The sequence below is a fragment of the Accipiter gentilis genome, chromosome 29, assembly GCF_929443795.1.
Source record: "Accipiter gentilis chromosome 29, bAccGen1.1, whole genome shotgun sequence".
Lineage (NCBI taxonomy): Eukaryota > Metazoa > Chordata > Aves > Accipitriformes > Accipitridae > Astur > Astur gentilis.
The window spans coordinates 15702248-15726793 of NC_064908.1; the positions used below are offsets into that span (position 1 = coordinate 15702248).

The 24546-nt window shown below is 49.4% G+C and overlaps 2 protein-coding genes across 5 annotated transcripts in view; both read left to right on the top strand.

Moving 5' to 3' along the window:
• The first annotated feature begins 268 nt into the window (after positions 1-268).
• On the top strand, positions 269-13095 carry AIF1L (allograft inflammatory factor 1 like). The gene is made up of 5 exons (XM_049832430.1): positions 269-388; positions 5391-5457; positions 8496-8537; positions 9710-9872; positions 11566-13095. The coding sequence occupies exons 1-5, from the start codon at positions 311-313 to the stop codon at positions 11651-11653; spliced, it is 438 nt and encodes a 145-aa protein (XP_049688387.1). The 5' UTR covers positions 269-310; the 3' UTR covers positions 11654-13095.
• A 784-nt stretch (positions 13096-13879) lies between these two features.
• NUP214 (nucleoporin 214) overlaps positions 13880-24546 on the top strand; it is a 46142-nt gene continuing 35475 nt past the window's right edge. For 3 of the 4 annotated variants that reach the window (XM_049832130.1, XM_049832132.1, XM_049832131.1), the window contains exons 1-11: positions 13881-14747; positions 16338-16533; positions 17369-17520; positions 17773-17977; positions 18423-18493; positions 18836-18899; positions 19627-19730; positions 20315-20421; positions 21083-21149; positions 21559-21682; positions 23579-23740. In XM_049832130.1, coding sequence (XP_049688087.1) covers positions 14706-14747; positions 16338-16533; positions 17369-17520; positions 17773-17977; positions 18423-18493; positions 18836-18899; positions 19627-19730; positions 20315-20421; positions 21083-21149; positions 21559-21682; positions 23579-23740 — 1294 coding nt within the window. In that variant the 5' untranslated portion in view covers positions 13881-14705. Of the gene's footprint in view, positions 14748-16337; positions 16534-17368; positions 17521-17772; positions 17978-18422; positions 18494-18835; positions 18900-19626; positions 19731-20314; positions 20422-21082; positions 21150-21558; positions 21683-23578; positions 23741-24546 lie in introns of all 4 variants that reach the window. The other variant, XM_049832133.1, reaches the window with a different exon arrangement.

Here is a 24546-nt window from a genome sequence, read left to right on the forward strand (position 1 = left end):
TTGCACGGTGGGCGCTGGAAGGAGACCGCCCCTTCCCACCCATCCCGCCGCCTCCCTCCCGTCGGGGGCTCAGCCGCTGGAAGCTGACCGCTGCCTGACTCCGCCGCTTTCCCCCACCTTGCTCCGGGACCTTGCCGTTCTCTAGTTAAGGGCCTACCCGGGCTCAACGGTCCGTTCTGGACCGGCGGGGCGGGGAAGGGGTTAAAGGCAGGGGCGGAGGGCTCGCACCGCCCGCCCGGCACGGCCCGGCCCGGCCCGGCCCTGCCCGCCCCTACTTAAGGCGGCGGCGGGAGCGGGGCGGCTCCGTGAGATGGCGGCTCCGCGCCGGCCGAGCGGCGGGGGGCTGCGGCGGGCCCCGCAGGACGGGCGGCTGGAGGAGATCAACAAGGTGGGGCTGGGGCCGCCCCCCTCCCCTCCACGCACACACAGATTCCCTTCCCCGAGACGAGCCTTGTCGGGGCAGCCCCGCGGGGGCGGGATGGCGATGGGGAGGAGGCGGCCGCGTCGGGGCTGACCCCACGCCCGGGTGGGGATGGGGGCTGCGGCGGTGCCGGGTGGGGGAGAAGGGGGGAGAAGGTGGGGACAGGTGGAACTGCTCCCCCCCTGCCTTTGCCTGTGTCCTCCCCTCGGAGGGAAATCGGGTTCGAGGAGGCAGGCGGTGGCCTTGCGGGGGGTGGGGGGTGGGTGTTTGGTCTCCATCCCCTCCACCCGTGGCGTTCCCCTCGCAGGCGGCTTTTCCCCCTTGCAGCACCCCACAGCCTGGGTGGGTGGGAGAGGGCCACGGGGTGCCCGTGGATGCTCAGTGGCCGGCTGCCACGAAAGTCCCTTTGGGACCGTACCCCAGCAAGAATAGTTGTTATTGTTCTACCGGAGGGCTTCGACCTCCCGTCCGCGGTATCGAGTGCTTCGATTTCTTCTCCTGGGAGCGAGGAGTTTCTGCTGCTCAGAAAAGCTGACTCAAGCCTTTCTAGTTTTTAATTGCGGTGGGTGAATGGGGGACCCGGGATGGTTGGACGTCCCACAAGCCTTGGGTAGGGGGAATGGCAGCTCCTGGATTAGTGCAAAGTACGCTGGGCTGCGTGCCCTTCGTGCTGGGGTCAGGCAAGGTCCTCACCCTGGAGCTTCAGCCTCACCCTGTCCCTTGCTTGGCATGGCCTGCGGGGGCAGCTCCGTTGGCATCCCTCCTGGCCAAGAGCCGTTCTGAGGGTGGAAAGGAGCTTTTAACCTTGAAACAATTAACGAAGGTGTTTCTAGGGTCATTTCTAGGTGGGTTTGGTGGTCGCTTGCTGGTACAGCCAGCGGCATCTTGGTGTGGAAAAACCAGAACTGTACAAGATGAGATCCTGGAAGAGAAGGTGGGCTTGCCTTGCCCTGGCGTTGTCTAGACCGTGAGAAGTGCTAATATGTTGCTCCAGGCAGGGGTGAGACAGCGGAGGTGAGGTTTATGTAGGTCACTGGAAAGGGAATTACATCGTTGGAAACCAGGAGATGCTACGGAATAGGAGTGGAAAAGAGGTGCTGCGGCATAAGGTGTAGAATAAGAGCACTTGGCTAAAAAGGAGCCTTTGAAACCTGGTGTTGGAAGGCAGACATGACGTGCCCTGTGCCAAGGAGGTACGTAGGTGGGACTAACGCCTTCAAGGTGGCATTGACCTTTGGGGGAGGAAGGGAGTGTGTTGTACCTATTGCTGCAGTTTCTGCTGCTGCAGAGCTGTCCTCCAGCATCACTCGGGCACAGGGTGGATACGTGATCTGGTAGGTGCTGTAGGACTGAGTCTGGGAAGTCATGCTTCCAGGGACACTGCTGATGTGCCGCTGCTGTGCCACAGGGCTGGGGGCTCTTCTTCCTCCCGTGCAGGGGACAGGCTCCTATCCCTCCCCTAAGCAGCCATCACTTCTGGCAAGCTTTTTCTCCGGGTGAAGTTCGGTTGACGAAAATGAAACAAGCTACGTAACTTGCCACTGATGGAGGTGAGAGCTGCTTGTTCCTTGCTGCATGCCCAGTGTGTCGGCTCAGTGCTAGGAGAGGAGATTTGAGCAGCTAGAAATCAAGCTGCAGATAGCATGGGTAGGAGCAGCCCACGGATCTCGAGAAGCTGTTGCACTGTAGCGGCTCTGGGCAGCAAACCCCAAGCTGCTGCACTTTGCTCGCTCCGCCAGCTTTTGTGCGGCGGTGGTGGTGAAGATTGCTGTGAGTGGGTGCGCAGCAAAGCGCCTCACGCCTCCCTCTGACACAGAGCTGATATGTAGACCTGGGCTGATACTGTGGCTGGAGCCAGGGAGGGGATTTCCCAAGCCCTGAATAGCCCCAGGGCTGCAAACTGGTAAAGTGCTCCTAATAAAACCTATCAGGCCAAATTCCTATCGGGCTTAATCTCATTGTCTCATCCTAACACTTAGCTCCCTCCCAGCCCTGTTTTTCTGGCTGGTTTCTACCCCAGAGCTCTCACTGGGATAAGGGTCTTTGGCAGGCCGTGTCCTGAGTGCACACGTGCTGCTGAAGGACAGCTGAGTCCTAGTGTTGAATTCTCTCTTCCAGCCTGAAACGCTCCTCTGGGATCCCCTCTTGGCCGTTCCCCTCTTGCTGGGGAACGGCAATCACATTGTTCAGCCTCGTGCATCAAGGTGGCAAGTCTAATCCAGCCCAGATTAATTTCAACCTAGTTTTACCCTCTAATGCTCTGGGTTGCGGGGAAGGAATTCAGCCTGCTGGAGAGCAGGTGCCTGCTGCTCCCATCCAGGGTAGGCATGAGCATCCCTCAGCCCCTTCCCAACCCCAGCAGGCAGGGTGGCTGGCGTTGAGCCCAGTGGGAGCTTGGCCTGCTGGTTGGAGATGCCTTTTTGGAAAGGGAGGAAGCATCTGGCTTTGCTCACGTTGTCTTGCAGGTAGCTGGGACTTGTGTGGCTCCTTTTATTGGCTTAGAAAAGCATCTCTGCCCAAGAAAGGCTGTTCAGGGCAGGAGTGGGGGAGAGGCTGGGGCTTATGAAGCAGTTCTTATTAATAGAACACGGCCCTTAAAATGGGAGCTTTAGCAAAGGGCTCTAGGAGGAACTTCAGCCACTCTGAGTCACTGGCCCTGGGGACTGAATTCCTGTGTGCTATTGTGAGTGTTTGCCTTATCGAGGTCACAGCCCGGCTTGCATACAATGCGGAGGGTGGAATGCCTTTGAAATATGCTCTCCTGTCGGTTCCTTCGGTCTGGAGCAGAGCTCTGACACTGGTAGGCTGTCCAGTTCCCCTCCAGTTGAAATGCAAGGTGCCTGGGTGCTAGGTGTGTGCACAGCGTCACCCATCCTGCTCTCCTGCTGTGCTGCCACGGGCTGTTGGACCCCTGGGCACATGTCCCTCAGCAATCTTGTATGGGTGTAATGTTCCTTTTGGTCTTCACCATTTCTGTGCTACTACTTGCTCTGAGAGAAGTACAGCACTCCGCTCTCGCATCCCCTCTCCTGCTGATGGGTGGAAGTTGTCTGCTGCTCCTGCACGGCAGCAATGAGGCTCTGACCTGGTGGCCAGGAGATGCTCTGGCCCTGGTTCAGTTCTCAGTGATGTTTGGCAGGTTCCTTCTACAGAGGCTATTCGGTGGCAATGGCAGTAGGTAACACTACTCTGCTCTCTGGTGACTTCTGCTGCTGGCTGAGCCCAGGTCTCAAAGCTGAATCGGGCCCTTTGTGTTGGGCTGGCAAATGATACCCCTGGGTAGAAATAACTGAGATAAATGAAATTGAGTTTGCAAAGGAGAGCAAAAGAAGGAACTGGGAACATAGCTTTTCACCACAGCTCTCAATATGAGTTGGTGTCCATGGTGATAAGGGAAGTCTGTGTCACGCTGGTTTAGTGGGCACAGACTCTGGTGTCCCATCTGGAGTTTGTGAGATGGGAGGAGGGGATGGCAGTCATTTCTGTCCTGCTGCACTTCCTACAAAACCTTAGCTCAGCTGCAGAGAAAACACTTGCCAAAGCAGTGGTTAACTGGCAGCGAGGGTTTGAGGCATTTGGACTCCCTGGGCAGGTCCAGGCTCCCCTGTCGCAGTGAGAAAGGAGAGGCAGCTCCAGGTTTGTGGGCTGGGGGGGCCGGGAGCGTGTGCTGCAGGGTTAGGGTGGCAGGCAGCGATCAAGCACGAAAGGCTTGGGGCTGGCTGTGGCAGCAGGAACCAGGCACCAGCGTGGGGCTGCAGTGTTTCCGGAGCTGGCCCAGCAGCCAGACTGGGGGATAGCTGGTTTCAGTTTTCCTTCTGGAAGAAATGAGAACACGCTCTGGAGGTTGGAGGGCGTTTGGGTTACTGATGGCTGCGTGGACCTCCTACAGTCCTGATGCCCTAGTGCCTGCCGATGGGGCTTCTTTGGGCGGGGGTGGTCTCATTAAGCACAAGTGATGCTCTCCCAGTACTACCAGTGCCGGAGATCCTAGTCTCTCCACTCCTGCCTTCCTTGTGAGCATGGAGAACAGTGGTGAGGAACACATGCCCGCAGTAGGGAACAGCCTCAGCCCTCTATCCACCCTAACCCCTGGAGGGGTTTTATCCTGGACAGGCCATGCATAAGCTGTGCAGATGTTAATGATTTCTACACTGAAGAATGTGGTGTTGTTGCTGAACACAGATCGAGTCATTAAGCTGTGCTGGGCTCGCAGGAGCTAGGCGGTGTGGGAGGGTAGAGACAGGAGCAAGACCCTGCTGCTCACAGCTGCAGGGGTGGGGGGTGTTGCTGGCAGGGCATAGCAGTGGAGCTGGCTGTGCAAGTTGTGGTCTGTTCTCTCCGGTACCTGAAGGTTTCTGAGGTGGGGTTAGGGACAAGTGACCAGAAGTGACCCAGGATTTCCTCTTCAGCCTGTGCAGGGTAGGGAAGGAAAAATGAGTAGACAGTCTGAGAGAGTGAGACCCTGTTCCTTACCCCAAAATACCTGTCTTCTCTTGGGTGCATGGTGGTCTGCAACCTTTGCCTGTTCTATTTGCTAGCCCTCAGAGTTTATCCAAAGAGCTTGAAATCGGAGATCAGAGTGCTTTTTGCAAGGACTAGGAGCCGTTGCTGGGAATGGTTGCTCGGCCCATGCTGTGCATGCTTAAGTAGAGATGTGGGGAACTGAAACCTTGGATGAGCAAGAAGAGGGAGTTTCACGCAGTTATTCCAAAGGCACATGAAGTCCAGTCCTCCCTGGAGCTGTTGGTGGGAAATCTGAGACACCAGAGGCATTCCGCTTGTGCTGGAATGTTAATGACAAGGTGTGGGGGGATTCAACCCATTTTCAAGCCTTGTGGCACTGTTGCTTGATTGTGGCGCTCTGGGAATTGCGTAGGTCTTCTGGGTAATGCTGCATTTGTACATGCCTTCTAGGGTGTTTTCCTTTGTATCTTTAACCTTGCGGATATTCTTTTTTTTTCTGTTTTAGGAATTTCTTTGTGACCCAAAGTTCAGTGATGAAGAAGATCTGGAGGAGAAGTTGGCAGTGTTCAAAGGTGAGAGCTGGAGGATTTCCCTGTCCTTTCAGCCTGACTATTTGCTCTGAACAGATTGTTTTCCTCAGCACATGGATCTTACCAGCCTGAGATTCTCTCCCAAATACAAGTGACTGAGCTGGGATGGATGCCTCCCCCTTGCTTGTGGGACTTGGTGAAACTCCCCAGAGAGGTAGTTTTCCCACATGAGCCTTTGTGCTTCCCCCGCTTGCAGGGCAGGGATATGTCACCCTACAGACATCTTCCCTGGTGGCTGCTATTACTGCAAAACCTGCTGCGTGGGCAAAACCGTGGGGAGCAGCAAAGGAGGACAGTTTCTGTCTAGATACCTAGACAAGCCAGCTGGTACAATGGATGATGCAGTAGCTGGACTTTTTTTTTTTTCTTTCTTTCTTTTTTCCCAGTGAGTAGGAGGACCTCTTCCCACAGAACAGAGGTCTCGGCTGCTTTCTGAAGGAGTCAGGGACTTTCCCCAAAAGTTTCTTCAGTCTGATCTGGTCCTTCCCCAGCGCCTTGGTACCCGAGGCAACGGCAGCAATGTGTCTCTAGTCCTGGCCAAAGCCTAACTCCAGTGGGTCAGCAGATCTGGGGCTTAGGTTTGGGCCATTTGCTGGGATGGGGGATAGAGAAACAGCTCAAAAGCCTGGGGTCCCCTGGAGCTTGTCCCCAAAGTGGTTACAGGGCAAGATTTGGCAGGGCTGTTCTGGATACATCCACTTTCTTTCCAAGCAGTGGCTGAAGGCAGTTGAGAAAACATGCCTTCTGCATCACACTGCCCTCAAGGTTTGTCCTCAGCCTGGCTCTAACCAAATAAAACCTGACCTTGCTTCCATTTCAGGTGTTATCTACTTTTTCCCTTTGAATTTTGGCTTTGCAATTCAGCGTGGAAGAAGCTGGCTGGGGTTTTGTGATCCCTTACCCTGCTGCGCACAGAGAAGCCTCCTGCGCTCCCCGTTCTTTCTGTTGCCTTTTGTACGGCTTTAGCTTTTGGCTGCAGCCCCGCATTATTTTTCCCATCACAATTGGGGCTCTTCAAACATTGCAACTGTAGGTCACAGGCTCAGAATTCCCTGTAACGAGAGCCTTTGGCATCTCGTCCCACTGCCTCGTGAGTTTGCCTCCATGGCCTGTCCCGCTCTCCAATGCCTCCTCCGGCTCCTCCAACAATCGGAGCATTGTGTGATGATGGGAGCAGCGTTTCTTCTCTGCCGTCCTTCCCGCTGCCCTCCCCAGCCGGGCCCAGGGAGCCCCCGTGCAGTGTTTGTGTAAATGCATTTGTGAGGGGAGGGACCACGCATGGTTTTGCCCCACCAAATCCCTGCAGCTGGGATGGGAGGGAAAGACAAATGTGCGATCTGAGGCTCAGAGCACGATGATGTAAAGCTGCCGCTGTTCTCTGTGCTTTTGGCTAAGAGTCAGCTGAGAAGAAAAGAAAACATGTGCTGGGCACGGACACGGCAGAGCAGGGTTTGTGTCCCTGAACGCATGCTGGGATGCCTGACCCTTGCCCAGGGAGGTGGAGATTCATTTGCACAAGGTCATTATGGTGGGGCAGAGTGTAGGGAGAGCCAGTTCCACATCAAGTGTTGCTTTGGCCCCTGGGCACATGTGACAGCCCCAATTTCATCTAGGATCGGTTGCTTAATGCTCGAAGGAAGATATTTATTCCTGCCTGAAGCATGAACAGCTTTGGTTTGTACGTGGTATTCCCATAGGTCTGTCCTGGTCAGCTCATGACAGCAGTAATGCACCAGCTGAGACCCAGGTGAAGACATGTCAAGCTATTCCTCTGCCTCCTGCCTGTAGTTGCTATCAGTCCAGTTAACCCAGGTCTTTCCTTCAGAAACACAGATTCTGGGAAGGCTCCAATGTGTGAAATATCCCCTTTTCCCTTTAGCTCCTTAAATTAGCCTGCCACTTCTCTGTTCATGCTCATCTGCTTGCTGGTGTCCCTGGAGCAGAGGCAAAAGGTCTTTTCCCTTTGGGGAAAGGAGCGGCCTGGGAGCTCTCACTTAATTTGAGTCCTCCGAGGCTGTTCTGGGGAGTGAGCGCTAACTGCAGGGCAAGTGGAGACTTCTCCAGCTCAGCACAGATGGATGGTGGCAGCAGGCATCTTGTTCTTCTCATTTAGCAGAACTTGAGATGATGGGGGCCCCCCTGCGGTGCTAGGAGCTGTATTGTCTGCAAGACAGACAAATCCTTGCCTGAAGAGCTTAAAGTCTAAATGGGGAACAGCTAGCAGGGGAGGGAGGGGAGGGGTAGGAAGCACACAGGTGTGCCACTCCAAAGGTCAGAAGCAGCACAGGACTGAAATTCTGATTTTTCTAACCCAAATCAGTGCTCCGTCTGTTACAGCACGTGAGCTTTTGTCCTGCAAAGCTAACCAAACTTTCTTGCGTGGGATCTGCCTTTCTCCGAGGATGCTGGCGTTGCCCGATTCAGCAATGTTTGACTGCAGGCTGGAAGGGCAAACAACCTGCTACAGCATAACTCCTCCTAGGCTTGTTCTTGGCTTTGCACTCTTGCTGTGATCCTTGAGCATCTCTCCTGGCAGGTGCTGCTCTGGGAGTGCAGCACAGCTTTGGGAGGACTGTAGATCCTGTCCCTTGGTATTGCAGGCAACTACGTCATTTAATCTCCCTCCTAATCCGATCAAGCTTCATTTTGGGAGTGCTCAGGGTTTTGTTTTCCTTGCTACTCCTTCTGGGAGGCTGTTCCAGAGCTTTGTTTTTCTGGCTGGAAACCTTTTAATGCTATTCATGGCTAGTTGATACCTTGTTCTCATGCCAATGTTTTCCTTCAGCTTAAATGAAAAGCAGCCACAATTAAAGAGTGCTTAACTCCAGGGCTCTGGAATTGAGATAAGGGTGCTAAAACCAGGTCTTGAGATGGTCTTCCTCTCTGAACTGTTTGCATTCAGCAGTATATCAATCTTATCCCCTAATCTTTTATTTCATTGCTCTAAGCAGGAAGCCCTCCAAAGCTCTGCATACCCCCTGCTCTAGCGTCCTGCTAACTTGCATCTGTGTCTCTTCCAGAGAAATACATGGAGTTTGACCTGAACAACCAAGGCGAGATCGGTGAGTGACTCTGGGATGCTGGTGCTGGGCTGGAAAAGCAACAGCTTGCTGAGGTGGTGTCTGCTGCTGTATCTGCTGCTTCCTGCTGCACTCATGTTGCCAAGGAGGAAAACCTGTGGGCTTTTCCCATGTCCAGCCTTGCTTGGGTCTCGATTGCCAGCCAGGGGCTTCCTTGGCTCTCCAGCCCCTGCCTTTCAGCTTCCTCAGTCTCTCCTCACCTGCTTCAAGACCTAAGCTCTTCTCAGTCCTGTTTTCCTCCTGAGTTTCTGCTTAGCTCCTCTGCTTCTTTCTGCTTGCTCTAAATGTTTTTTTTCCTCCCTTTTCTCCCACTGAGGTCTTCTTCTCAATCCTTAGCATTTCCAGAGCTAGGAAGTTGCAGGGCTTGGATAATCCTGGGTTTTGCCAGGCTTGAGGCAGAAGCTGTATAAAACCACGAGCACTGCTGTGCAGAGAAGCTCTTTGCTCTGCTGGGAGGGGAGCGGAGGGAAGCGGGGGACTTGGGTGTGAGTCTGGCTCAGCTGAGCGGCCCTGGTTTGGGCCCAGAAAGCACTAGTTACGTAAAGATCCAGCCTTCTGCAGGCCTGGAGCTGACACTGAAGTGTAATCACTTGCATGCTGTGCCCTTCCAGGAGGCTGATGCCTTATTCCCCTCCTCCACCAGTCCTCAAGCTGAAGGAAAGCCTGTGGGGAGCAGGAGGAGGCCTGACTCAGCTGTGCTGCCATTTCCTGGAGGGAAGGGGCCACGGCTCACGGCAGAGCAATGGAAGGAAATGGCCTGTGGTGATGGGCAGGGGCACCTGCTCCCCACAGCCTGTTTGGCTCTAACCCCAGCCTTGCTTCCCTCCTCCCCATCCTTGTGATTCTTGGCACCATGCTCTGAGCTAGGGAGCGGTGTTCCCACGTGTCTGGAGCACTTGGAGGGTTGTCCCTCTTCTGCGTGCATGGTGCTTTTATCTTGAGCTGCGCAAATGGGAAGTGATGCTCTGTACTGGGCAGTACAGCAGTAAGCTGTACTGGAAGGCTTCTCTTGGCTTTCAGCAACACCTTGGTGCTGTCAGCCCCAGAGTCTGCAGGTGAGGTGGTCTGAGGTGGGAACTCATGCCTATGTCCCTAGCGTTGTCTGTGCTCAGTGCGGTCACCTCTCGACAGCACCAATTGCCTTGCTCTTGCAGATTTGATGTCTGTCAAGAGGATGATGGAGAAGATGGGGGCTCCGAAAACCCACCTAGAGCTGAAGAAGATGATCTCCGAGGTGACCGGAGGAGTTAGCGAGACCATCTCGTACCAGGACTTTGTCAACGTGATGCTTGGGAAACGCTCCGCTGTGCTTAAACTGTGAGTGTCCCTGGGAGGGAGTGGGGGGGAGATGCAGGACCTGAGCTGGCACGTTGCGGGAGCCGGGAAGCAGAAGTTGTTCTGCCTGGTGGAGGTGGAGCTGTGCATGTTTGCTGTTTGTGGAGGGGAGACAAGGACCCTTGTGAAGAGGGAGTTTGCAGAGAGACATGAGAGGGTGTAATAGCCCATGTCTGGGCTGAGCAGTGGTGAGCGCTCACAGCAGAGCTGCCTGCTGTGTGTTAGTACAGGCTTCCTCCCACACGCTCAGTGTGGAGTGATTCTCCCCCTCGCCCGAGGGTGTGCAGGCACTCGGCACCGCAGGACTTCTTCCCGTCTCTTCCCTGGGGCTTCTGCTGGCTTTGGGGACACAGGCTTCCCCTGTGAATGGTGGCAGGACTTGAGCGGTGAATGATGGTCCTGCCGATACCAGCAGTGCTAGCTCCTGTTTCCCACAGAATGCTCCCTCCCTGCCTGATTTTGGAGAGACGGGCAGTAGATGGAGAGAGGACACGTGCTTGAAACAGCTGGCTTTTGCTGGGAGAGGTTTTCTGCGGTACAGGCTGCCAGCACCAGCCTCCCACGGCCCCCTCTGCCCTCTCGACAGGGCTCAGAAAGTCCTGCTGTAACAAATGGCTTCCGAACACTTGCTTGGCTCCATCTCTACCCCGTTGAAGCCTGGCTTCGCCTTTCACACTCACAGAGGCTGACTCCGCTTTTGTGTCTGTAACCACAATGAATAGGAGCTGCTCCTCTCCATCCCCCTTGCCCCTTTCTGAAGGCAGCTTTAGAAATGGAGCCAGCAGGTTGGGAGGAAGGATCTTGCTCCCACGTCTCACATGGTCCCTCTAAGCCAGTATGTGCTTGCTGGCAATGAGTCTCTCCTCTCCCCACTGAGTGCCCTGTGTCTGTGTGGTGGAGTGCTCCTCTTCCAAGCATGCACAGACTTCTGACACCCCTGCTCCTCCTTTCTTTCTCCATGGAAGGAGGCAGAGCCTGCAGCCTGTCCTGTATCTTCCGTCTTTCCTCCCAACTGCAACGGCTTTCACAGATGGGTCCCTTCCTTTGCTAACAGATGCCCCATTGTCTACTGGACTCTTTAGAGCAGGAGCAGAAATGTGAAACTTGTCCCAAGAGCGGTACAGTCCTTTGATCCAGCGTGGCAGCTGGCATTCCCAGCGTAGCTGCAGTGCTCGGGTTGGAAGACGGTGCGAGTGGTTGCAAAATGGTTGGGATTCTTCTAGCCAGTGCTTTGCTCCTTGTCTCTGCCCTCTTCCCTGGCTGTAACTGCTGTTGCTTGCTTGGTGCTGGCTTCTGAATGTTCAGCTGTGTGGTTATGTACAAGGTGGGCCAGGGACAGTATTTGCTTTTACGCATCAGGAGAACTTGGCGTGCAGTGTGCGCCCAGGGGATTTCGGAAGTGGCTGTCTAAATAAAACATGCTAATCCTCTGGGCTCTGAGAGGAAAACCAGCAGGGGCTTTGGGAACCCACTCCTGGAAGCTGCTGGAAAAGCAAAGCTGCCTGCCAGGCTGGCAGCAGTGCCCTCTGTTGGCTTTCCCTCCTCTGTTAACTATCGGATGCCCTTTGCATGGGGGGCATATGCTATTTTTCAGCAGATGAGATAATCCCACCCCCAATGATGGGTAAAGATGCACCTGCTTTTTTTCATTGGTATTATCTGTTGTGTTTTGCAGGGTCATGATGTTTGAAGGAAAAGCCAATGAAAACAACCCAAAACCTTCTGGTCCGCCTCCAGAGAGAGACATAGCCAGCCTCCCTTGAAGAGGACAGGCTGAAAAATTGGCACTGTTTGCTTTGCTGGTCTGTAACAGAGGTTACCTGTGCTTTGTTACTCTTTACTGTGGACAGTCCTAGTTTTCAACTAACCTGCCTTAGAGGAACAGCAAGGGAAGCTGGAGATTCCCAGCTCGTGTCTTTCTGCTGCATCCCTTAGCCAACTTGATTTGTTAGACAGAAGCTGTAGCACCAATTGTAATGTGAGACCAAAAAAAAAAAAATATCCTGTGATCTTACTCTCTCCTCTGCCCTTCTTGCTATTCTCAGACAAGGAGCTACATTCCTCCCAGTGTATGGATTCAGAGCTGTGCTTGTCACGACAGGTTCCTAAAGGGCCTTGCTGTCAGACATCGACCATTTCTCTGGCAAAGCCCCCGACAGCAGCTTCATGGGTGCAAAGAAATAAGTGCCTTCTCTGCTCTGTCCTATGCTTCCTGACTTTGGACTAGTTCTTCCCCTCCTGACCTCACCAAAACACAAGTCAGGCTCCCACCTCTGTGGCCTAGTCACACGCTAGGTGAGCGTGGGAAGGTGCATGGACACCAGAGGTCTGCCTGCAGGGCCTTTAAGCTTGGAGGTGGGCATGGCTGACTGCAGGGACAGCTTCTGTCTGCTCCGTGGGTTCATCCTGCAGTCAGGTCTCGGGGGGTCCAACACCAGCCACTGCAAGTGAGGATGATTACATCTACCTTAGGGGCCCCCTTCCTGAAAAATCTCTACTTGGATCTGATCAGGAGCATAACTTCTGAACCGATGGTTGTCTGTCCTGTCCATCAAGTGCAGAAACAAGCCTGCTGTTATGCCTTTGCAGCCCCTTGGGAAGGCCTAGAGGAAATTAAACCTTCAGGTGAAAGGAGGCTGGGTGACTAAACTGTGAGCCCTGCCAGACCAGTTGCAGATGAAGATCTGTCCTCATGCGGCTGCTCTGTCCCTCTGATTTTTGCAGACCTCCCTGTATGTGTTTCAGCTTGGTTCCCTGGGGCTATTGGGTACATTTCCCTGATGGATAAGCCCTCAAATCTGCAAAATAAGAATGGCTGTAAGTGTGGAGTATGAGCTGGGATCCAGATGTAGCTGGGACTGTGCTATCCACACTCTGGTTACTGTGGTGATTCTTGCTCCGTACACAATTTCTGGAATCCAGATGTTTGCTCTTTGCCCTTTCCCTACTGTTCTCTTAAATGTTCTTGGCAGCTTTTAACTTTTTTTTTAAAATCGTGTTTTAATAAATAAATAAGATTTTTAATGGAAATACAGATGATTAACTCTACTAGGCTGATTTGTTCCTGCCAAAGGCTGCACTTTTAAATAAAAAAAAAAAATTCTCACTACTGTTTGCGTGAAAACCAAAACTGTACTGGAGAGAAGAATTGAGCAAAAGCAGCACCAGTCTACTTTAAGGACTGAAAATAAATCTTCTGAAGCTACACTGTGTGGCAGTGTATTTAGTTTAGCTCCTCTGAAGCTTGGTCCATGTGATTGGTTGCAGATTAAGTGAGCTGGTTTCCAAGTCTGTTAATATAAACCCTTAAATAGATCCTAGAGATAGGTTTGGACTGTGTTGATCTGATCTTGATCTGTAATAACTGACCGAATGCCATGGAGTTTGTGTTACGAAATGCAGAGGCCACCTCCTGAAAGCTGTCTTTTTAACTTGCTGAAAGCAAGCAGGTGGCAGTGCTTGTTTTAAGGAATAACTTGTCTATCAGGAGCAGATACTTGTAATGCTTCTCTTGAAAGACTATTTATTTATTTATTTTTTTCATCCTCTCTGCTCTTGAAGCAATTGCCTGAGGTTCTTGTCTGATGTGAGTTATCAAATTGGAGACCAGCTTTCCTAGGGGAATGACTGGGTACACTTTTTCCACATGTTCCTCAAAAGGACAGAATTGCCCTTAGATCAGAGCCCTGTGTCTGCTTTCTGCTGCCTGTTAGCCTCTGGGAAGGCACCTGCTTTTCTAGGCTATGTGTGTTAAAGCTGTTGTTCAGTTAGAAAATAAAGGGAGCATATTACACAAGGGAAATTTGGATGTGGTTTGCCACAGTTCAGATCACTGCCCAAAGCCATCACTGCTTTTGTCTCTGTGGAAATCCTTGTCCTTCTGGTCCTGGAAAAGACAAGCACAACCTGCTAGAGCTGGAAACAGCCCTTCACAACATGTCCTTGTCCCCACAGGGCTAAGCGCTAAGGCGATGTACCCCTCTGAGTGGGGGCTGAACCCCCCTGAACTTGAGGCAGGAGCGAGCAAGGGAAGAAACTCAGGTCCTGTCGTGACTGAAAAAACACATGCTGCTTTTGCGGGGCCCTGGAGCGCAATTAGGCTGTCCCTGCTCACAGAGCTTCCATCTTTCCAGCTCAGCTGCACCTTAACTGGAGGTGTACAGGGACCGACCCCGCGCATCGGACGGTGAGCTCCCACTGCAGCCCACGCTATGGGAGTGGGATGTGCTTAGAGCTGCAGCAACGTCGGACTTTCGCTGTGGAAAAAAAGCACCGAAGCCCCTTACCAAGAGTTGACGATGGACGAGGTGGAGCGGCTCCTTGCCAGCCTCCACCATTGCGCAGCTGGGAGAGCTGGCTTGCTGACAGCCAGGCCCCATCCCTCCTGGCAGCCGAGGCTCAGCCCCAGCGGGGTCTGTCCCCTCAGGGCCTCCCCCGGGAGTGTGTGTGTGTGGGGGGGGGGCACAGCCCCATGGGGCTGGATCTCCTCAGGGCGGAGAAGGGCCGGCGGGTGCGGCCTGCAGCAGCCACCGCCACCGGGTCAGTCCGTACCTCAGAACATAAGGAAAAAAGGGTTTATTAAACACAGCCTGGCCGTTTGTCCTCCCGTCCTTTACCCCGCGGGAGCCGCGACAGACAACGGGGAGGGTGATGGTGGGGGTCCCCTGGAGGACTCCCGGCGCCGAGGAGCATCGAGATCTGTGGCTAGAGCGGCCGCGCCGGAAGCGGAAATGAGCGCACTGGCAGGCGCGCGGGGGTTTCCCGGCTGTGCGCAGGGCGGTGGGGACCGCGGGCCTCGGGGCTGCCGGCGCCGCCATGGGGGACGATATGGACGTGATTCCCGAGCGGGAGATGAAGGTGAGAGGCGGGGGAAGACCAGGCGGACTGTGAGGGGGATGCCTGCGGTGGTGGTGGGGGGGTTGGCTCGGGCGGTGGGGGAGTCGACAGGCGGTTTGGCTCGGGCCGGGGGCGTTGGTTTGGGCCCGGAAGGGGGTGGCAGGCTGTGGTGGGGAGTCGACTCGGGCCGTGAGGGGAAAGGGGCTTGGGGAGGGCTTGGCTTGGGCTGTGAGGGGTGATGGGCCGTGGGAGGGACTTGGCTTGGGCCGTGGGGCTGACAGGCCGGTGGGGGTTGGGGGTGTTGGCTCGGGTCATGGCGGGGGCCTTTTGAGGTATCTTTGCAGGGTTTGTGAAGCGCTTGAGGAGTTTTCAGCAGGGTCCGGTGCAAGGGTGTGGTGTGGAAGAGGGAGGGGCTGGCATGGCCTCTGGTGGAGAGGGGTCCTGGTAATGCCTGGGGGAGGAGAAGCAGAATGTGAGAGTTGGAGGAACCTTATTTTGGGAGAGGAGTGGTGTGTTCCTAAGGCCTCCTGTTAGCATGCCTTGCGCTGGGAATGTCCTGCTTTTGGGAACAGCATCTGTGGTTGTCTGCTATGGGACAGTGTAAACTGGAGTCTTGCAGTGTGGTGCCACCCTAGCCCATCGCCGTGTCTCCCGGAGTGTTACTGTGAGGCTGTATAAGCAGGGACTTGGCAGGACAGATTCCTGAAGACCACATAGATCTTTGTGCAGCTGCTTTCTGCTCAGGCACCTTCAAAAACAAGGGAGTTGAGCTGTTTGCTTTGCAGAAGCTTCTGAGTTCCTGCAGCTTCCTCAGGTTGCAGGAATGTACTTACTCAGTGCTTTGGCAATAATTTGGAAACAAAATTCCGGTGCTTAATTTGAGTTGCTGGCATTAGATTCAGTGCTCTGTTCAACAGTTGGCACCTTGGGAAGAGAGACTCACTCCTAAGGGGAACCTCGGGTTTTGCATGGTAATAGTATAACTGCTGTTTCTTAAGTCAGTTTGTGTTTTTGGACTTTTTTTTAATCTCTCACTCTGCTATTCTCTTCCCCCTTTTACAAAAGGACAATCTAAATTATGAGAGAAAAGAATGCAAAAAATAAGTCTGATTATACAGAGTCATTCCTGACGGTGGGTGAAATGAATAACTGTATCTGTTCTGTGTGTCATAAATTACAGTAGCAAACCAAGATGCATCTAAGCAGATGTGTGCTTTGTAGGTTTACAGCAACAAGTTTTAATCAATGATGTTGTATCTCTGCTTTGACCCTTCTCTTTCTTTTTGTCTTTTCTATGGATTGGCCAGTTTTGGTATGTTTCTGAGAGGGTTATGTGTCCCAGACAGATTGAACTCCCGCAGGTTTTATGAACATAGGCTGCTGTGTAGAAAAGAGGTTCAGCCAATGGAAAAAATGTGATCTCAGTCTTTCTTAGATGAGGCAGAAAATGTGATGGGATGGCCAGTGATGATGTGGGTGTGGACTCTGCCTTGGAAGGTGTTTTACAGCTCTCGTGGAGAGGCTTTTCAACTTCCTGTCTTAGAGAAACTGAAGTAAACTATTCCTCTTCGCCAGCATATGTACAGCTACTTCCCAACTCTCTTACAACAGGATTTTCAGTTCAGAGCGCTGAAGAAGGTCCGCATCTTTGATGCTCCGGATGATCTTCCCAAAGAGCGCTCTAGTCTCCTTGCAGTGTCTAACAAATATGGGCTGGTCTTTGCTGGTGGAGGAAGCAGCCTGCAGATCTTTCACACTAGAAATCTTCTCATGCAAAACCAGCTGGGAGAAGATCCCAATAAAATTGGTAAGGCATCCTTATGTCTCATGGTCTTTGCAGATGTGGCTTTATATGCATTTTTATGATATAGAGCTCTTGGCTTCTGATACAGTCCTTGTCATGCTCTTCCGTGCATTTGAAATTACCATGTTTTCTTGTATGAGAAGGCAGGAATAATATTTGCTGTACCCCTAGCTGAAATGAAGTACCGTTATTGGGAACATGTCACCAGGATGTTCTGTGCTAGCTCCTGTTCAAGTGTCTTTCGGGTTTGGCCACCTGTGTTCAGTGCCATATAGTGAGGTTGACTTTTCCTAACCGAGAATGTACCCCTTTCCTTGCAGCCGCACAGTGTCTTAGGAGCCAGTCTTTGAGCTGTGTACGCATCGGGGATGTGTGTGAGCGGAGGGACAGAGTTCTCGCACTGAGTTGTCCACTCTGACTAAATGACTGTCCTGCAAGAGAGGAAGCAATCACTGTTCTACCACTTAAGTGCAAAATACACCAAAGTGCAAAATGGTTTTCATTCTCCCCTTGTCCTTAGTAACTGTACCACCTGGGGTATTCATTTGCATACGTAGGTAAAACCAAAACTCTGTCCACCTATTTTTCCTCCAGGTTACTGAGAAAGGAAAGTGGAATCTTCTCTTCTGAGGCATTTGGCAACTCTTGAGACTGTATTGGTAGAGATGAAGGGGTTTGCTTTCACTCAGTTTTTCTACATGTTAGCTTTGACAGCTGCTGTTAATAGGACTGGTGATTTTTGCATAAAATTTTTCTAACAGTGTTGTTTTACAAGAACAGTTATTGGTATTTAAATTTGTCCCCTTAATTTTATCTTCCTTTCCTTTTGTGTTTTAAGTGGAGAATGTTCAGAGTACCTTAGTTCCCATGAAGTTTCCTGTACAGCACCTGGCTCTAAGCTGTGATAATCTCACACTGTCCGTCTGTATGATATCCAGTGAGATCGGTTCCTTCATTGGCTTTTTTGATGTCCGCACGTTCTTAAATCAGGTAAAGCACATGGAAAGTGTTTTGTTTTGTTTTTCAAGTTACAGCAGGAGGAGAGGCATACCTTGGATGGGATTTTGTGTTTCTCTGTGGGAGGTGTCTTGTAAAGGCTTTGTTCAGTAAACTCAAAATCTATTGCTTATTTTCATCAGTCATTAATTTATAGGAAGGTCAAGAATGCTTGGGATTATGACTTTGGGAGAGCTTGGTTTGTAATCAGCTTCGACTGTCTCATGTATTTGTCTTTCCCAAAAGGCAAAACAGCAGAAACGTGCATTTGCGTATCACAAACTGGCCAAGGACTCGGGAAGTGCAGCAATGGTCAATGACCTGAAGTGGAACCCCGCTAGTCCCACCATGGTGGCCATCTGCCTGTCCGATGGCAGCATCTCTGTCCTGCAGGTCACAGACTCTGTGAAAGTGTATGCCACGCTGCCTTCCTCTGTAGCTGTTACGTCTGGTGAGTGGCAGCCTCGGATAGCATACAGAATGTCAGACATTGAAGAATAGAAGCAGATTGATAGGTGTAAAAAGACAGGCTATTTGTCTGGGGAGGACGTTTCTTAAAAAAAATTCTTTACAAAAAGGGAGGATTTAAACTCCCTAAGACTTGGAAAATGTGTTGCAATGTAACTGCTCTTTCCCAGCTGATTGGAGGAGCTGCATCTTGTGAATTAGAGTCAGATGTGCCCACCTGTGGTTTGTACTGTCTGAGGTTTGACTGTCATCTTCAAGGCATCATTTGCTGGTTTTTGATCTTGCGATCTTGCTTTCTCTGTGACTGGATGACTCCCTGTTTGTTTAATTCGGATTCATAGTTTTTTGCAGGGAGAAAAAAATTGCAGTTTTGGGGCCTTGTAATTCTCCAGTTCCTTAGTGCTAATGAAATTCTCTTTTTTGCTTAGTGTGTTGGAGCCCAAAGGGAAAGCAACTGGCTGTAGGGAAGCAAAATGGCACCGTGGTGCAATATCTGCCTGTAAGTATTGTTGCTAGTAAGGCCTTATGTCTGTTCACTAGTTTGCAATATGCTTTATTTTCTTTGCATTGCAAGCTACAGAATTTGGTCAGGTGGCACATGGTGTGAGCCATGTGAAGCTGCCCAAGCACTTCATTAATATTAAGAGTGTCTTAGACCAATGTTGGGTTTAGTTTAAGGTTTGCACTTGCCACTGAAAAGTCATGATTTCAGAGTGGCACATGGTGAATATTAAAGAGTGGGTGAGTTTCTCTAATCCGGTTCTCTGGGCTTTCTGCAAAACTTGCAATTGGCTTTGTTTGTTGGCTTTTTCTTTGTGCTTAAGAGTGGTTTTATTTGCAGAATCTGCAGGAGAAGAAAGTAATCCCTTGTCCTCCCTTCTATGACTCGGACAATCCTGTTAAAGGTACATCTTTTAATTTCTTTTTTTTTTTCTTTCTTTCTTTTAAAATATTTTTACTCATTCCTCCTCATGTTGTTTTTAGTTCCAGAAGCTGTATACTGCACTGGTTATGTAATTACACTGCCATTTTTAAATATTTGGAAAAAAATAATTATATGCTTTATCTCTGGGTTGTGTAGAAGAATTACCAGTCGGCCAGAGTCTTTGTATATTTCTAGAATGTTTTAAATATGCATTTTAAAAGCTATTTTTTGCTCGCCAATGTGATAGACAGTACTGTCAGAAGTAATCTCCCTTTAGCATGAAGTTTTCTGGATATAAATCCTATTCTCATATTTCATGTAAGTTTCATCTCATCATTTTGACTCTTCAATAAAATGTCAAAGCAGTAAGTTTAGAAAAGCAGAAACACTTCATTTGGATATGCCAAAACATCATCCATGTTTGGAAACGCTGGCGTTGTCTCGCCTGTGGTATTGTCAAGCAAATCAAATACATTCTTTTGGTCTGTTTTGGAAATTTCTGGGATCAAATATTTTTTCCCCCTAGTAAGATTGAAGTTCTGCAGCCAGATCATTGAAGTTCTTTATGTTGGTAGTTTAGAAGTTAGTGATTCCTTATTTGTTTTTGTCTTTTACTTTTGTGTGCTGTGCACAGTTAAAATAGATATACAAGAAAGTATCATTCTGAAGTGTTTCTGCCTGAGGTAACTTGTTTTCTTCTCTTTCAGTTTTGGATGTACTGTGGATTGGCACATATGTCTTTACTATTGTATATGCAGCAGCTGATGGGACACTGGAAACACCTCCAGAAGTGGTCATAGCCATATTGCCTGTAAGTGCCAGCAAGTCGCAATGACAGAAGTGTTTGTTGCTTGTGTTTGACTTGTTTATTGCAATGGCAAGTTGCTTTTAATACTGACATTGGCATCATGTAGAATTCGAGTTTGGTACTACTGTCAGTCATGGTTTTGGGGTTGGGGGATTGAGTGGAGGAAGTAGTATCCAATTGAAAACCAGTCAGTAACCTGTTCTCTGCTGAGATCAAATCGTGACATGAAGACTTCTGGCCTCTGAAGTAAACACTTGGGAAGAAAACCTTACCTGATGTAGAGTCCTGATATTTTTGTGCGTGTGTATGTGTGGTTTTTTGTTTAGGTTAAGGAGATTTTGGGGCCTGATGATATGCTCTTATTTAGTATCAGGTTATTCATTGCTAGGGGTGGAGTGTGAGATCTGAATTCCCTGGTAACTACTTTATTGTTCTTTTATCTTTTGGAGGAAAGTTTTGCTTTGTTTGCTTTTTTCTTTGTTTCTCAAGTGGTCTCATGATGCCTGTTCTCTCTTGAATTATGTGGCAATTATTGGTGTACCCTGATGCAGTCATTGGAAGGTAGATTAATAATGTTGGTCTTACAGAAAAAGGAAGAGAAGCGACCAGAGAAGTTTGTGAATTTCATGGAGCCTTGTTATGGGAGCTGCACAGAGAGACAGCATCATTACTTCCTCAACTATGTTGAGGAATGGTGAGTGGCAGGAATCATGGCAAGGTCTTTCCCTTGTTATGCATGTCTGAGTGGTCAGTGTTTCTCCACGTATATTGTGTTACTCCTCTTTGTAAACTATATAATACCTGAATATGAGAGAAATGAAATGGAATTGGTATTTTGAAAATGCTTTGTGAAGGCACGGCTCATTTCTCTTGCGCACTTTATCTCCATGCCAACACACTCGTTTGGTGAGAATTCACATGATTTCATGCAGGTACATAAGATTGTTTAAAATCTGTCATAACCATTTCCCTTGAGATTGTAAGTCATAGGCTGGGTAAAGCATGACCTTTTTTCTTGCTTAATTGTGTATCTATGTGAAGAAGCTGTTCCTAACTTTTCCACTACCTGACTTGGACCATCATTATGATGCTACAGTGTATGTCAGATCATTGGTTGGCAAGGGGATTCAGTCCCTGGTGACTAGTATTAAAGAAGAAAGAAAAAAAAGTTCTAAAAAGTTCTGTGGTGATGTAGCTAGTCATATTTCCCTCATCTTGGGAGGAAAGGTCAGTTTTATATTGTTACAACTGTATTCCTAGTTATGAATTTGTATAGATGATAATGAATTGTGGAGCTGGGGACCTTGCTGTGGATTGTCCTGTTGGTTTTAACCTATTTGTGTCCATGCTTACAGGGATCTGGTTCTGGCAGCTTCAGCAGCTTCCACAGAAGTCAGCATTCTTGCCAGGCAAGGGGATCAGGTAATATTTTTGTTCCTGTTGCATTTGTGCATAGTGACACAAAAGAGAAAGGGTAAACAGAAACACAGTATGTTGTGAACCAAGTACTAGAGGTCTACTTTTCATGATTCACTTGGCAGTCTCAAAATTTGGTCAAGCTTACTGTAATAAAGTGATTCGTGTGAGCTCATCAATTGAAGTTAAACATTAAAACTGTCTGACCTTAACTCTGACATGCAATGATGTGTGAGAAATCACACACAAATCTGTAATGGGCCCTGATACTTCTGGCATTTGTTAATTTGACAGATTCAAGTAGATGCTGTCTAGCTTTTTTGCAGTCTTATCTTTCAACTGTAGTAGGCTAGAGTTCTGAAGAAGGCTGATCACAGGAAAGCAGTACTCAAAATAATAATCTAACTTTTTGCAGAACTGGGAATCATGGGTTTTGGAGGACTCCAGCAGAGCAGAACTTCCTGTGACAGATAAGAGTGATGACACTCTGCCTGTTGGTGTTGCTGTAGACTACACCAGTAACATGCCTATCCCAATCAGTAAGTCTTGTTAGTCTTTTTTTGTGGAATAGTCCAATAATAGCAATATATGAGATATTTTTGAGGGGCAGCCTGGTGCACAGGGTTCTGGGAGATCGTTCTGAAAGGGAGGCCGTCACACATCCTGCCTCTTTATACTAAGCCCACAGCACATGTGGGCTTGCTTCTGTGTAAGGATTCAAATGGCAAAGTTTTCAATACGATTCTTCGTCAAAACTTTCAGCAGCCTGGGATGCTACACTAACAGCACCTGAGTTACGTCTGTGTTTCACAGAGCCGGGATAATAGTGAGTTTAAAGGAGTCATATTCTAACACCAGGGATTTCAGACTGCCTGGGAGGTTTTCTTTATTCTTGTAGCTTAAGTCGTTTGGCAGAACTGTTTTGTATGAAGTACATTTGCACTGATCTAAAGGAAAAGGGGGTTAGTTTCAAAGCCAGAAAAAGCAAAGATTATTGAGGTGAATGCGTAGATTTTAATTCTGCATTAAAGCACAGGGCCTGTACTGACTGAACCCTGCTGTGCTCTACATCTAGCCAGTTGCATTATTGCTGTACCTTCTGTGCTGCCTGAAGGCTCTTCAAAGCACCTTGTCAGAGGCTGAAGCTGAAGATACATCTGAGCTATTGTGTTGTACCTTAGTGAATTCTGAAAACTCTCTCTCAAAACCCAGAGACAGATTGAAACAGAGATGCCTTCAGGCAGAGTGGAAGGTACTGCAGTCAAGAGTTCCTGAAGAGCACAGGAGGGTGCCGATTAACTGAGAACTTTACCTGAATGAAAACCTACAGTAGGGAATTGAGGTCAAAATTTGTACTTGAATGCCAAATTGAATCTAAAGCCTTTTCTCTGTTAATCTATACAGTTATTGGATTAAGGAATCTGTTGGGACAGATTTTTTTAAAGCCCAGGTTGTGCTGCCTTAGACTTTTTAGAAAGGTTTTTGGAGAAGCTTTTTGCTAGCACATTGTCTGTGTTCTCACAGAGTGCAATCAGCTCAGTTGTGGCTGCACATTAATTGGCTTTACAGTTCACAGCAAGTTTGGATTGTAAAGTAACCTCGTTTGTCCTGGAGCTTGTTCCGATGTGGAAACTGCCCTTCCCTAGTATGCTTTTCCTGAAGAACCAATAGGTAGAGAAACATAGCCATCCACTGCACTGCCTGACAAACAAAGCACTGTGATTATAGCACATTTTTCCTGCATCCTAGATTTGTTGCTTTTGTTTGTTTGTTTGTTTAATTAAGCACAGTTAAACCATTACAGAAATCTTTAGAAATACCGGGAGTGGTTTGGGCCCTTTAACTGTGCTGAGAGTATTTGAACTGAAGCAGACTCTAGGCTCAAAGCTGCAGCTGCACAAAACGCAAGTATTTTATATCAGAGGTTCAGATCATCAGGATGTTTGTTTGATGTTGGGTTTCTTTAAAGTTAAAAAGCTTCCTATCTAGCAATTCTCTTTTATACTTTATATAAATGAATGTTAATGATGTGACAGGACCCAATGGAATGTGGGGATTGCTCAGAGGCATAGAGGTTTGAAGGAAGGAGCAGCATATAGGTGAAGAAAAAGGACTGCTTCAAAATATGAAAAGGCTTGGCACAGGAACTCACGGGTGAAAGTTGGGCTTTGTGATTTGGGACATGACGTGATTGTCAAAATAACCCTTCATCTGTGAATTTATGAAACGTGAAGTCAGGAATAGGAAGGAATAAAGAAGGAAAAAAGGAGAATCGGGCATTCACGGAGAAGCAAGGGAGCAAAGATGCAGGTGAAAGGAAGAAGGGAGAAATGTAAGAAATAATTGTGCTAAGCAAGTCACATGAAGGTGCCAATGCCAGTAGGAACAGAACAGGAAACTCTTGCTGCAAGACTTACATATGTGGTCTCTGGCAGGTGATGAGAAGACCCTTGCTCCAGCTCCAGTTCTGATCTTGCTCTCTACGGATGGTGTGCTCTGTCCGTTTTACATGATCAATCAAAACCCAGGGGTCAGATCGCTTATTGTGACCCCAGAGCCATTGCTGTTAGTAGGGGAGAGAGTTCCAAAGTCAGCAGGTAAGTGCTTTGGTGTGTTAGGAAAACACTTGCATTTGTGGATCTTTGTCATCTTTGTCTGTAAGTTTGGTAGTTAGTTTTTTCTTTATGATGATAATGGGGAGCAGTTCTTGGGTGTTTTGTGCTCCCAGGACTGTTCTTTGTCTTTTGCTCATCAGTATGAAATTATCTAGTCCTATTTATCTCAAGCACTTTGCAGACTGTGCACTTAGACTCTACTGTGCAATCAACCTTTGGGTAACAGGGCCAAAGCAATTCTAGGAGGCCCTTTGCCTGAGTTTGGGGTGTATGACTGCAACTGCAGCAGTGACTGCAGCCTCTGCTTGGCTACAAGAATCAAGCGCTGTGCAGACCCAGAGCATGGTCTGCATGCTGCAGAGAGGTGATGGTTTTCCTCCATATGTTTTGCCACAGGAGGCCGTGATAGGAACTAAGGTGTTTGGCTGCAGCAAAAGCTTATTTAAACAATAGCTTTCTGCAGCACTGTGAAAATTGTGTTAGCAGGTGAAGAGTAGTAGTTTTATCTGAGTTATGTATGTGTCGCCATATGCAGTGTGAAGTAGGCAGTTTCCTATACTGGGGTAGACAGGTAGGTTGATTCTTTTGTCTGCATGCATGCAGTAATAATTGGAAACCCACCATTTTCTTCCCTAACCCCAAATTTGCTTCCCCTTCCCCAAACAGAATGCTTTTGTTTGGCAGCCTGCCTCTCTGCAGCACTGGCTGACTTGTGTGCTGACAGCCTGTTTTATTTGAGATGGCAGGAACCTCGTCAAAATCAATGGAGAAAGGTGAAGCCTTTTCAC